General features: G+C 46.7%; 1 protein-coding gene across 2 annotated transcripts in view; it reads left to right on the top strand.

The window, feature by feature from the left end:
• The first annotated feature begins 1,461 nt into the window (after window positions 1–1,461).
• Window positions 1,462–14,335, top strand: part of MAOB (monoamine oxidase B) — a 112,280-nt gene continuing 99,406 nt past the window's right edge. The window contains exon 1 of one of the 2 annotated variants that reach the window (XM_047765022.1): window positions 1,462–1,482. Coding sequence is in view for 1 of the 2 variants with exons in the window: in XM_047765020.1 (XP_047620976.1) it covers window positions 1,736–1,781 (46 nt within the window). In the remaining variant the exon portion in view is untranslated. Of the gene's footprint in view, window positions 1,483–1,612; window positions 1,782–14,335 lie in introns of those variants that run through there. The other variant, XM_047765020.1, reaches the window with a different exon arrangement.

Here is a 14,335-nt window from a genome sequence, read left to right as displayed (position 1 = left end):
TTCTCCTGCCTTTGTTGCCAGCTGGACATCAAGAAGGGACAGTCAGCCCGTGTTGGACTCAAAGCTTTACATGCCCAGGCCTCTGGATGATTTTGCATGGCTGGAACCAAGCAAAGGGCCTCCTGAGCAGATCTTACAAGTATCGGCTTCGCCCATCCCAGCCCACCCTCCTGGACATGTGATTCACTTGCAGGCTAGCTGAGGAGACAGAGTGTCACAGCTAAGGAGCCCGCAGCTTCAGGGACCTGTGGAGGTGAATGACTAGGACTTGAGGAGGCCAGCGGAGGCAGCCTGCTGGCTGAGGCAGTGGGGACGTGGGCTCGACATTCAAGTACCGGGGCTGTTTTATGCCAAAGCAGGAGAGATGCAAGCTCCTAGAACTCACCTGAGAATTGGACCCAGACCTTCCCCTGTGACTTTTCAGTCATAGACACACCCAAACCCGCTTCTAATCTGAGGGCAGCAGAGGCTCAGAATTCTCTGGCAGCATGGGCTGGGGGGATGAGACGCAGGTTTACTTCAGGCTGTCATCAAGTCACCACACCCGGAGCCAGCCCCCGACCAGGCCCACTGCTTCCCTGGTCTGAACAGAAGCCCTTCACCCTATTACTTCTTGAAAAGCCATTGCTTCTTCCACTTGATTCTCAGAGCTGGCTTTCCTAGTGGTCTGAGGAAATACACCTCTGTTTTACTTGGAGCTGCCTCAGCTTAAACACCTGTTACGGTCTTGAATCACCCCTACGTTTGGCAAAGCCAAGGCCCTCTTCCCAGGGCCATAACTAGCTCCCCTTCCTGCTTGGGGGAGGCTCTGAATTCTGCCCTGCCCCTCCAAGGCCTCGGCCTGACAACACCCGTTCCCTGGATTCCTGCTTTGGCGGCTCGCAAGGCAGACCCACTGACTGAGCTGTTTTGACTCCTTGCAAACAGGAGGCTTTGTAAAATACTCTTTAGGTGTTGCGTGGGCAATACCAGGCAGGAGCCTTCTTGAGCTCCCTGTGGGCATAGGGCAGGGAGCATGGGGAAAGAAGTGGGTAATCGGAAGGCAGATGAGAGGGGGTAGGAAATGCCACTCAAGTATATGCCAAGATATTGGCAATACTGGGGAGGGTAGATCAAGGTGGGTCCTGGACTCTTACTGGGTTTTTTTCTTTTGGCAATTATTATTTCTGGCTTTTTATCTTGCCTTTGTCCCTTTACCTCACTTTCCTCATCTGTAGAGTGGGTTGCCATAAGGTTGAATTGGAATCACGCATGTCAAATGCCCGGTACCGTGTGCCCGCTACCAGAAAAGCCCTCATTTACCACTTGCTATTCTACTGCACCTTTCCAGGGAGGCACTGGGGTGCTGGAGGAAGACACCCCAATCTGCCACCCTCCCAGCCCCCAAGCTGAACAGCGCCTTAGGAAGCTGATGGGAAAATACCCTGCAGCGCAGAAGGCCAGAGGGTGGTGGCCCCGGGGACGGCGACTTGGAGGCCCCAGGTGATCTCTCTGTCCCTCGCGTCGCCTTCCCCAGGTTTTTGAGCTGCTGCGCTTCGGGCGGGGGCGGGGGCCATGCGCTCCATCCGGCCAGCGCGTAGGCGGGCAGGCGGGGCTCCGCGACCTGACGCCCTGGGCGGGCAATATAGCCGCTTGGCGGAGGCGCGAGCGCGCGGGGGCAGCGCAGCGGGCAGGGGCCGAGATCCAGACACCCGAGCAGCTGGCCACCGGGGCGGCCCGGAGAAGGGCGAGCACCATGAGCAGCAAGTGCGACGTGGTCGTGGTGGGGGGCGGCATCTCAGGTCAGTGGCGGCCGCGCGCCCTCCCTCCTCCTCCCGGGCTCCGACAAGTGGCCGCCCCCGCGAGGTGCGCGGGGCGGCCGTGGGGGAGGGGAGCCCCTGGACTCTCGGTGCGCGGGCCGGGATCGAGCGGGTCTCCAGCGCCGCACACGGAATCCTCCCTCCGGGCAAGGATTTGGTGCGCACCCCGGTAGAAGCCGGCGGTTGCAAGTCTGCGGAAGGTCTGGGGCTAGACTTTGAACTTCTCCCCAGCACTGCGGCCAAGCCTGCCCTTGTTGGAATTTCTGAAGCGAGGAGGGGAGAAAGTGGGCAGGCGAGGGACTTTTGCCAGGGGGTGGCAGAAAGGGCAGTCATTTTGCCCCAACCTGACCTGAACACTACCGCCTCAGCTGGAACAGGTGTGCCTCGGTCCGTGTTGTTATTCTGGAGCCAGGAAAATGACCTTGAACAGCTCCCGGTTGAGAAAGAAGGAATTGGACCCGGGGGCAGTTGGTTACCGATGACCCTCCTGACCCCAGTTCTGACCCCAGTTCTTTGTGGTTCCCTGATTGCCCTGGGTCCCCTTGGGGCTGCAGGGCCATCTTGTCAAATGCCCCTTCTCCTCTCATTCCCCTCCCCCCCCCTCCACTCAGTGGAGGGTGACCCAGAAGCCCAGTAGGAATGGGGACAGAAACTGCCCTCTTAGACACGGGGAAGGTGGGGGAGGGGGGCTGGGCACATAGCAGGGCCCCCGAAACAGGAGCCAGAAGACAGATGGGGTCTGTGGGGGAACCCACCCGTTGGGGGAGGGGCCAGCGGAAATAAGCATTGCTTCCAGAACAGCCTGTTGAACAGACCCGTGGGGATGCCTTACTTAGCCCAACACCCCCCCCCCGACCGCCCCCCCCCCGACCTCCTGGTGCTTGAGCCGTGATTAGGACACTTCCAAAACCCATGAAGGTGTTGGCTAAAGATGTGCCCTAACCACATCTCAGGAGCAGGGCTGCACCTTGCTGCCTGTGAGGTGGGCAGGGCAGAGGTGCTCTGACTGGCTTGAGCCAGGTGAAGAAACCAAGATATTGAATGTTGGATGCTGCCCTGGTTCTGGGATGCTCCCTCAATCTGGCCTTCCTCACCTTTGAGTCAGGCTGCCACTTCTGCCTACCCGGTCCTCCTGAGCTCACCAGTGCCAGGCTGTGTGCCCGGAGCTGTGGGCATGCGGATGCATAAGCACGACATTGCACGGTGGCGGGCCAAGGCCATAGAGCTTCCATTTTTCTTTCAGTATTTTTGGCATCTTCATTCCTCGAGGAACTTGGATTTAAAAGCACATCTACCTCGCTGTTTTAGAAAATATTACGATGCTTCTCCATGCCCCCTTGCACCGCACGCCTTCTTATTGGAAGCTGAATTTTCTCTTTCCAGGCCTCAAATGTCCTTTTCTTGCCCAAAATATGTCTAATGGCTTCAGATTCTTCTATTTCCCCCTTCATTTTGGTCTTTCTGATTCGTACTCCAAACCTTCAAGCTCACTCAAATTATTCATGTTAGACTCGTCTGGGAGGAAGGATAAGGGTTTAGCTATTTTCACAACAGTTGTGAATCTTGACTTTGCCCCCCCAAACTCTCCAAACAAGGAACTGATAAGTAGATCTGCCTTTTCTCCAGACTGTGATAGACATTGTTCTCAAAACCAAGAAAGCAGGGGTTCCAAGGCCTTACTCAGTTGCTTTATCTGGTACATGGGGATAGCACCAATTAGTCCCAGCTAGATGCAAGGTCCTTGCGGAAGGTAAGTGAAGCAATGTGTGTGAAAATGGCCTTGCAGAGTCTAACATAACATAAGTATGACACAAGATCTTGACCAGAGTTTTGCTCATTTATTCAAACCATAGGCATGAGGGCAGGCTGCGGTAGAGGATGCAAAAATAGACCCCATTGTCCTTGTCATGGAAGATTTGTCCATCTGGGAAGGGAGATTGGGTATCCAAAGATAGTACTGGGTAGAAAGTGGTAGGTACCATAAGAGAGGTCTAGTCCTTAATTCATTATCCACTCATTCAATGAACCTGCGCTTCCGGTCCCACATCTTAGCCCAAAGGGAAGGAAAGATGAATTACACAGAGCCATAGCCCCAAGCCGATGTGGGAGGCAGTTAGGAGCAATGAACAGTCCTGTTTGGGCAGGACGTGCAGAAAGTTCGAGGAAAGGTGAATGTCGAACTCTGCCTGAGAAAATCCGGGCAGGCTTCCCAGAGGAGGTGACATCTGAAGTAGGTCTTAAGGAATGGATATGAATTCACCAGGAGACTGGATGAAGAAAGTATCTGAAGCTGAGGAACAGCTTATATAGAATCACAACGAGTGTGTAGAAACGTGGTAGCATGCTTAGGAAACATAAAAGAACTTCGGGGAGTTCCCGTCGTGGCTCAGTGGTTAAGGAATCCGACTAGGAACCATGAGGTTGCGGGTTCGGTCCCTGCCCTTGCTCAGTGGGTTAAGGATCCACTGTTGCCGTGAGCTGGAGTGTAGGTTGCAGACGCAGCTCAGATCCTGCGTTGCTGTGGCTCTGGCGTAGGCCGGTGGCTACAGCTCCGATTCGACCCCTAGCCTGGGAACCTCCATATGCCGAGGGAGTGGCCCTATAAACAGCAAAAAGACAAAAAAAAAAAAAAAAGAAGAAGAACTTAGGTGTGGGGAGTTGGCTGGGGGGCTTGTCAGAAACCAAGCTACAAAGGTAGGTTGGGTTGAATTGCGGGGAGCCTTGTATGTCATCCCCCAAAGATCTAGTTGCTTCTGTGGTCCAGGCACAGCCCCTGAGGGTTTTTCATTCACAGAGTAACGTGGGTCAAACGATGAGAATATGGGGATGCAAAGGAGGGGGCACGCAGCAGAAGAAGAGTAGGTTTGGGGGGACGATGGAAGATGCCGAGAGGATGCCCAGGGAGAGGAGACTAGCAGCTGTTGATGCGAGGAAGAGGTTGGGCTTCCAGATTTGTGTGACAGAGACGTTTTCGTGGAAGTCACTGAAGTCCATGCAATGACCCAAACCAAGAAGAGAGGGTGCCGAGGACTGAACTGAATGGGGAAGGGGGCGTGCTTACTTCCTCCACAGGGAGGAAGCTATTTCAGTCATTCTTTATGGTTTGATGAGAGCGATGAGGACACCGAGAAACTGAAAAACACGTCGTTAACCTCAGACCTTCGCTCAGATATCCTTCCCGGGGACAGCCCTCCTCGGTCCCTCCAGACGGGCTTAGACGCCTTTGTTTAATTCTCTTCTATCGTCTTGTCCTCTTCCATGAGTTTGTAATTGTTCACCTATTAGTGTCATTTCTCATTCAATTATCTTTCTCCTCCACTAGGCTGTAAACCTCTGGAGCCCGGGGAGGTGTCTCTTTTTCTCCCTGAGAATCCCCACCACCACCACCCCCGGCTCCAAAGTTCTGCCTGGCCCAGTTAGCACTCAATAAATGAGTTGCATTAATGAACTTAAACTTTACCCCAGCAAAGTAGCGATTGATTGCATCGGCAATGCACATCCCTTCACCACCAGTCTTCTTGCATTTCCTGCCAAAACCATATGGAGAATGGGAAAAGCGGTAAAATCAGAATTTTAACATTAGGAGGTGACTGGTGCAGTGGCTTAAAAAAGGTCTGAATTAGACTCTGGATTTTGTTTTTTTAACTTTGTTAATTATTAAACTGGGGGCATTCTAGTAATTCTCTGATAGTTTTTGAGGCTGTCAGCAAATTTTAATCGCTCCCTTCAGCATAAACAGAGATGTACTAGGGTATCAGCTGGTTAATATATAACTTTCTTTTTTAATATTTGAAAAATTCCAAGGCAGCCGTAGAACAGCTTTTTTGGGGAAACGTGTGTGGTATATAAACGCACACCTATGGAAACCTCTTCACCCAAGGGGCAGGTCATCCCTGGCGACTTGGCAGCGTCATGGCATTTCCCACACGGAGCTTCTGTCCTGAGTCTCAGTTTTAATGTTTGGTTTGGTCGAACCATGGAGACTATCTTTTGCAATTCTGGAATGGCTCTTGCCCAAGCCTCAGAATAAAAGCTAAAAAAGGGAGACTTGAAGCAGAAAGGAGAATATTTTTTTCCAAGCTTAACAGAGGGGATCTGGCCATCTCAGAGTGGCAGGCGCTTGGCTAAGAGCCTGGAAGAGTGGGAACCGAACAGTCGCTGACACCTGGGAGGTGATCTGGGCAGCCAGGAGGCAAGCCTGCTGCAGGCTGGATCCGGAGTTAAGGGCCGCCGTAGGCAGATGTGGCCTCTCCCTCCTCGCCTTTGATGAAGAAAGATGGAGAACCTCCCTGGGCTCCTGTAACCCACCTGCAGGTGCTAAAAAGGAGTGATTGTCTGGAAACCCTTGGAAGTTTGTGTATCCCAGTCAGGGACAGGCTCTAGAGAGGCACTGTGATGGTGTGAAAACAGCACACATCCCACATCAAACACACATGTTACGAATCCCACTTCCCACACTTAACCTATTGTGTCACCTTAAAATTTCCCTCCCCTTCCTGTCCTTCAGCTGCTTTATCTTTATTTCTTTTTCTTTTTCTTTTTCTTTTTTTGTCTTTTCAGGGCCGCACTCCCAGCATAGGGAGGTTCCCAGGCTAGGGGTCTAATCGGAGCTACAGGTGCCGGCCTACACCACAGCCACCAGCCTATGCCACAGCCACAGCAACGCGGGATCCTAGCTGCATCTGTGACCTACATCCCGGCTCACGGCCACGCCGGATCCTGAACCCACTGAGCAAGGCCAGGGATTGAACGTGCAACCTCAGGGTTCCTAGGCAGATTCGTTTCTGCTGCACCACGATAGGAACTCCCAGCTGCTTTATCTTTAAATTGAGACTCTTGGAGTTCCCTGGTGGCCTAGCCGTTAAGGATCCGGTGACTGCCCCACCTGTGACACGGGTTCGATCCCTGGCCCCCCCGGAACTTGTGCATGCTGTGGGCATGGCCAAAACTAATGAGACTCCCAATGCCTCTGTGGGCAGAGAGATCGTTGCGAGCATTAGAAAGAATGCACAGGAAAGGCTGTACACGGTGGTCATGGTGTCTTCAGCGTGTACCCTTTGGGACATAACAGCCATTTTTAGCTTGTAGGGTTTTTCCATCTGGGGGAGCAGAGGCAGGCAGCTCTATGTAATCACTTCTATCTCTGTCCTAACCAGTGATTTTTCTCGCTGTGCAGCATTTAGAAGGCAGCAGCAGGAGGCAAGGTATATGTGCGGGCATGGTTCTGGCCTCATCGTGCCCCATGCCATCCCTTTATTTACCCCCCGACCCCCACCCCCCCAGGGAGGAGTCAGGGGAGCACAGGCTCTGTATTTCCTTATGACCCCAGCCTGGCTGCCATTCTCATTCTGACCTGGTCCTCGTTTTAGCCACCTGCCTCCTGTCTTAATTATAAGAAATAATACATGGGACTATTATTGATTTCATTAATAATACTATTTCCTACTACTAATAAAAGAGCTAGCATTTTGAGTGTGGTGTCCATGCTAAATTGAGTGACAGCGAGGCGAGGCGACCCTGATATTAACATCTGCCAGGCACCAAATGCATTAGAAACCTTCACATAGAAATGGGTTCTGGGTTTCGAATTTCTGATATGTTTCTCCCTTAAACATACACTCCCAAGAACTGGAGTTTAAGTCTTTCAGTTTAGCTGCTGACCTTCTTACATCATCTGTGTTAGTGAATCATATACAAGCTGAGAAAGTAGGGCTGTGAAGCAGCGTCTGTGTTATGAGATAATATTCCATGAGTGTGTGTGTGTGTGTGTGTGTGTGTGTACAGCCATTAGACACCTCCTCGATCCAAAGTTGGACCGTGGAGTCGGCCGGCACACTGATACTTCAGATCCGTTTGTGGTTTGTGGCCATTTTGTCAACCTACTTAACAATAATGGTGAAAGTCCACTGTGTGCCTGCCAGATGCCAAACCCCATTTCAAGCCCTTTACATGCATCTTCTCTTTTAATCCTCTAACCCACTTTTGGAATTAGATACCTTTATGATCCCTGTTTTCCAGATGAGAAAATTAAGGCTTGGAAAGATTACCAATTTAACTTAAGGTGGTACAGCTAGTGGTGGAGCCAAGGTTAAACGCCATGCTCTTAATCTCCATGCTCTACCACCACTGGTTTCTTCTGTTCCCGGTGAAAATGGCACTGCAGGAGCAGTTGGTTCCAGTCTCTTGGCTTTTGCCCGTTATCAGAGCAGCCATTTCCTCTGTAACAAGGACTTCGAATTGCTTTTGCTGTCATTTGCTCACACTGGAACAATGGGAAAAACATACACGTTGAGTAATGGCCACTGATGTGTATGTCATCGAAGTTTGAAAATAAGCTGTTTTGTACCTCATTCAGCTTACTATCAAAAAAACACAAACAACCCAATCAAAAAAAGGAGAGAAGACCTAAGTAGACATTCCTCCAAAGAATACATACAGGTGGCCAACAGGCACATGAAAAGATGCTCAAGATCGCTAATTATTAGAGACATACAAATCAAAACTACAAGGAAGTATCGCTTCACCCCAGTCAGAAGGTCATCATTAAAAAATCTACAAGTAATAAATGCTGGAGAGGATGTGGAGAAAAGGGAAGCCTCTTACACTGTTGATGGGAATGTAAATTTGTGCAGCCGCTGTGGAACACACTATGGAGGTGGCTTAAAAAGCTAAAACTAGGAGTTCCCTTCGTGGCGCAGTGGTTGACGAATCCGACTAGGAACCATGAGGTTGCGGGTTCGGTCCCTGCCCTTGCTCAGTGGGTTAACGATCCGGCGTTGCCGTGAGCCGTGGTGTAGGTTGCAGACGAGGCTCGGATCCCGTGTTGCTGTGGCTCTGGCGTAGGCCGGTGGCTACAGCTCCGATTCAACCCCTAGCCTGGGAACCTCCATATGCCGTGGGATCGGCCCAAGAAATAGCAACAACAACAACAACAACAAAAAAGCTAAAACTAGAGTTATCATAGGATCCTGCAGTCCCACTCCTGGGCCTATATCCAGAAAAAAAAAAAAATCTAATTCAAAAAGATACACCTCAGTGTTCACAGGGGTGCTATTTACAATAGCCAAGACATGGAAACAACCTAAATGTCCATCGACAGAGGAATGGATCGAGACGATGTGGTACATATACACACTGGAATACTACTCAGCCATAAAAAAGATGAAATAATGCCCATTTTGCAGCTACATGGATGGACCCAGATATTGTCATACTAAGTGAAGTAAGTCAGAAAAAAACAAACACCATATGATATCACTTATGTGTGAAGTCTGAAAAAATGATACAAATGAACTTATTTACGGAAGAGAAATGGATTCACAAACAAAACCCCCCTGAAATTATGGTTACCAGAGGGGATAGTTATTGCGGGGGTGGGGGGGAGATAAACTAGGAGTTTGGGATTAACACATACACACTACTATATACAAAATAGAAAAAAAACGAAAAACAAAACCCAAAAAATAGATAACAAACAGGGACCTACTGTATAGCACAGGGAACTATATTCAATATCTTATAATGGAAAATAATCTTAAGAAGAAAATATTTATACATATATACATACATATGTATACATATAAAACTGAATCACTTTGCTCTACACATGAAACTAACACGACATTGTAAATTAACTATATTTCAATTACGAAAATGGTTATGAGAAAAAAAGAAAGAAGAAAGAATACACACAGATACACAGATTATCCCTGGGGAAAAAAAAATCTGCTTTTAAATGAAACAGGGCAAGAAAAAAAAAATCAGCTGTTTTAATGATTCCTGCATTAAATAAATACAACAAATACACAGGTGGCCTCTGGCTCAAATTTATCTTAAGAACTTTAAGAGATAATTTAGTTTCTAACTTATTTCTCTAATATTTTGAGTCTCAGGAGCATTTTTATGTTCTATGGACATGGTCAAATCCATGTAATATTCCAGTGTCAAGTATTTCTCCAGAGAGCAGTAATCACAACTAGTATTGCTATCACCAAATTCTAATGTTCCTACATATCTTAATTCCCGTCAAGATTCAAACTCCATATGCATATGCACTTGACTGAAGTGCATTGAATTACAATGTCTGCCATTTAACTACCATTTAAAATTAGTGAGTAGAAGTTCCTGCTATGGTGCAATGGGTTAAGAATCTGACTGCATAGCTCGGGCCACTGTGGAGGTGCTGGTTTGATCCCCTGCGTGGTGCAGTGGCTTAAGGATCTGGCATTGCCGGAACTGCGGTGTAGGTCGAAGCTGCAGCTCAGATGCACTCCCTGGCTTGGGAACTTCCATATGCCATGGGTGCAGCCATAAAAAAATAAATTATTACAGGCGACAAGGTCATAATAGAATGGCAAACGTCAAGTCAGTACCTGAGACAAATGAAACCTGACTTTGTATCAGAACTACCACTCACTTTAGTTTCATCTTTGGATTTTATGGCCATTACACTTAGAGTCTTGGTAATGTTCCCTGTGTGTGTGTGTCTCTCTCTCTATCCCTAGACCTTATTTACCATATTTAATTTAAATTGCCTGTTTAAGCATCTGCGAGGCCTCACTTGATCATAGGCTCTCAAAATCAGGGACTTCGTATAATATATCTCCCTTGCTCTGCAAAAAACCCAACTCACCCCAGCCCCCGGAAACTGAATTAAATTGATAGAATCCCTTGATCAAGATCATGGGTCCTCTCAGGCTTTGGACTGAGAGAAGATAAGCCTTAACAACCAGAAATCTATTCAAACAGTGGGACTAACCTTTCACTTCCTGGAGGAAGCAGAATAACACAGAAGTTAATTAAACACAAGGACTCTGAGAGCCTAAGACTTGGGTTCAAATCGTACCTGTGTCCCTAGCTGTATAGCTTGGGCTAGTTCTTCAGATCTTCACTTATAAAGTGGAGTGGTGGTCCTGGGGCTAACTTCTGGAATGCTCGGTAAATGTTAACTCTGCTATTTTTACAAGTCAGCAGGCAATACTTAACTGAGGGATCCTGCAAATGTACAAAAATGAATACACTTCTAAGTCCAAAAAAATGGGCCAAACTGAGGGGCTATGTTCAGAATGCGTGTTTTTGTCCGCCTAACAGAGTACTTTGGAAGTTTGCTCAGGTTAAAAGTGCAGCGTTAAGGAGTTCCTGCTGTGGTGCAACAGGATCTGTGGCATCTCTGGAAAGCTGGGATGCTGGTTTGATCCCCAGCCTAACACTGTTGCCTCAGCTGTGGCGTAAGTCACAACTGCGGCTTGGATCTGATCACCGCCCCCCCCCGCCCCTCCCCGCCCCCCCCCCCCCGCCCCCACGCTGCCCGGGAACTCCATATGCGTCAAGGTGGCCCAACAAGTAGGAAAAAAACGTGCAGCATTACCATTTTGCAGGGGCCCCGAGTTTGTTAGGCTTAGCTTTTCAGGAATGTCTCTGAATAAAAGGCATTATTTCCCTTGATAATGGTATAACATTCTTTCCTGACTTTGAACCTCCAAATCCCATACATTTCTTCTGAGCTAAAAAAAAAAAAAAAAAAAGTATGCTCTAATATTGGTGACTGAAGATAGAAACATTTTTTTTTTTTTTGAAGATAGAAACCTTTAGTTTTACCTGCTAGCAAGAATACCAGGTTTTCCAGCCAAGGAAAGCAGACCAAGAGAGGCCAAAGGGCTGGCTCTAGGCCTATAGCCACTTCTTTTGAATAAAATCACTGACCTGGAGGATGAGCCATCAGCTTTAGGAAGAAGGGCAATTGGAAGAAGAACATGACCAAAGGATACTGAGTGGGAGATAAGCACTAATGTTTCAGATGCACTGTTTCTGCTTTCAGGTTCACAAAGTGGATCCATCTTCAACCTCTTCCATTAACGCAGTAAAGTAACTACAGGAAACCAAGTCCCAGTAAGCAATGATCTCAAGTCAGCAAGTGTTGGTTTTCCATTTTATTTTATGTTCCTTTTTTCTTTTATTCCTTATGGAAGCTGCCAAGCTAGGGGTCCAATCAGAACTGCAGCTACAGCCTACGGCACAGCCACGGCAACACTGGATCCTTAACCCACCAAGTGAGGCCAGGGATCAAACCCATATCCTCAAGGAGACACTCTCGGGTCCTTAACTTGCTGAGCCACAGCAGGAACTCCTTTTCTTTGTTTAAATTGTATGCTATTAAGGTATAGTTGACTTACAGCATGTTTTTGCAATCAGAGACACAAGACCAGCACATACAAGCCATAAGAAATGACTAGAAATAATGAATAATTGAGTTCTGTACCATGGGACCCAAGGACTCAGGCGGAAGAAATCACTCAAGACCCTAGGAGTTGGAGAAATTCTCATTAAGGGAGTGGAATTCAAACAGGTCCTGAAGAACAGTCACAAAAAATAATATTTTCCCATTGAAGCTTTATATTTGAATTGAAGGACTTGAGTGTCTTTAAAATTTTCCTTAAAAAATAAAAGATCAAAGCGATGTTCTTTCTAAGGGTTGTGACCCAGCTTATGAAATGACAAACACACGCCTTAGGCAATCTCACTCACTAGTGGTTCATCCTATTTTGTAACATCGAAGTTGTCATTGAAACGTGTCGCTTTGGCAGAGGGCAGACTCAGAGGGCAGCTCAGGTAGATTCAGCCTTCCTGAGGTGAGTCATGTCGCCATAGTCTCCAGGTAATGGCATCTTAAATGTCGTATTCTAGTTAATTTCCACTTCAGGTCGGAAGGTTAAGCTCTTGACCTTATGTTAGTCACCCCTTATCTGGGCCGTTGTTCACGCTGGACCCGTTGTCATCCTCGTCATCACTTAGCAGAATTGCACAATGTCGAAGGGGCCCTTCTAGATCCTTAGTTTTGTTTGCACTCGTTCCTGTCTAAATAATACCCCCTTTCTGTTTACCTTGCACACATCTCCCATGATTCTTTTAGAGTGAATTTTGAGTCCTGACTTCCTTCATCTTTCGGAGCTGGAGCTACTTTTTAGTCCTGTGATCCCAGTTGTGTTTCTGTCTTAAATTGTGTCTTTATAATCATGTTTCATTCTATCTCATGTCTTTGGGTTGGTTTCCAGTTTTTCACATGATAGCAACAAGCTCTTTGGAAGAGTTTTGTTATCCAGCCGGGCCTCTTTTTCAGATAACTTAGGGTACAGTGAGGAATTCATAAGCAAATTAATGAACAACCAAAGTGTCCTGGAAATTTTTAAGGAAAAAGGCCACTGCTGTAAATGAAAGATGAAATCACATTCTTTCTTGGTTATTTACAGGTTTTTTTTCTGGAGAGGTGGGAACTTTTTTTTAAAATGCGAATTGCAGAAATAATACATATTTATTGTGAAAAAATCTGTAAATTATTAAAAAAAGCAGAAAGAAAATTAAAATCATCTATAATGATCCCCACAAAAAACCAGTCGCTATTCCTATATTACTATTGTCACACATGCATATATATATGTATATATATATATTTTTTTTTTTTTTTTGCAAACCATCTACTGTATTTATCATACTCACTGGTAGTCTAACAGATTATGCATGTTTAACCGTGTCTTAAATGCTCTTCTTCTATATGGTCTTGATAACTTTATATTATTTCATACAATTTATTTACCAATCCTGAAGATTTCTGTTGTTTCCAAATTTCTGCTATTTTAAACAAAACTATTATAAATATCCTTATACCTAAATCTTTGCACATAGTTCTGATTTTTTCTTTAGGAAATTCCTAGAATTAAGTGTTGGGAACCCTTTGAAGGCATTTAGTAATGATTGGAAAATTGTCACTCCAAGAAAGTTTTATTAATTTAAGGTGGAATTTTCGTAATGGGCTTCTTCGGTACTTCAATAGGAAACCAGTATTTTTGCATCTCTGACACAATACAGAGAAAATCATGATTCTTCACTAGTTTGGAGCTGTAATTCAATGAAGTTGTAGGTACTAGTGGGTTTTTTTGTTTTTTGTTTTTTGGGGGTTTTTTTTGGTCTTTTTGTCTTTTTAGGGCTGCACCTGAGGCATATGGAGGTTCCCAGGGGTCTAATTGAGCTACAACCACCAGCCTACACCATAGCCTACGCCACAGCCACGCCAGATCAGAGCTGAGTCTGCAACCTACACCACAGCTCACTGGAACGCCGGATCCTTAACCCACTGAACATGGCCAGGGATTGAACCTGCAACCTCATGGTTCCCAGTCGGATACGTTTCCGCTACGCCACGATGGGAACTCCAGTAGGTACTCATTTTTATAGACTGTCTTTAATTGTGTAAAATTTCGGTGGTGCTAAGTCATTTTTGCTCTCTACAATATGTAGGCGAACCCCTTTTGCAATTAATACTTTATGCCTACCATCATTTACTAGGAACATATTTTTTAGCGTGCTTTAAAATTTTTTGAACACCATTTATCCTGTGCTTCCAGAAATTTGACTCAGTGCAAAAGAGAAAAAAAGAATAGTCGTGTAGCAAACCATGCTTGAATTATTTTTACCCATCGAGATAAGACATGAATGTAGCCTTTGTCCGCCATCTATTGCAAAAGCTGATCGAACAGCTGTTT

The sequence above is a fragment of the Phacochoerus africanus genome, chromosome X (assembly GCF_016906955.1).
Source record: "Phacochoerus africanus isolate WHEZ1 chromosome X, ROS_Pafr_v1, whole genome shotgun sequence".
Classification (NCBI taxonomy): domain Eukaryota; kingdom Metazoa; phylum Chordata; class Mammalia; order Artiodactyla; family Suidae; genus Phacochoerus; species Phacochoerus africanus.
Note: the sequence above shows the minus strand (reverse complement) of the source record. Positions and strands in the feature narration are given on the sequence as shown.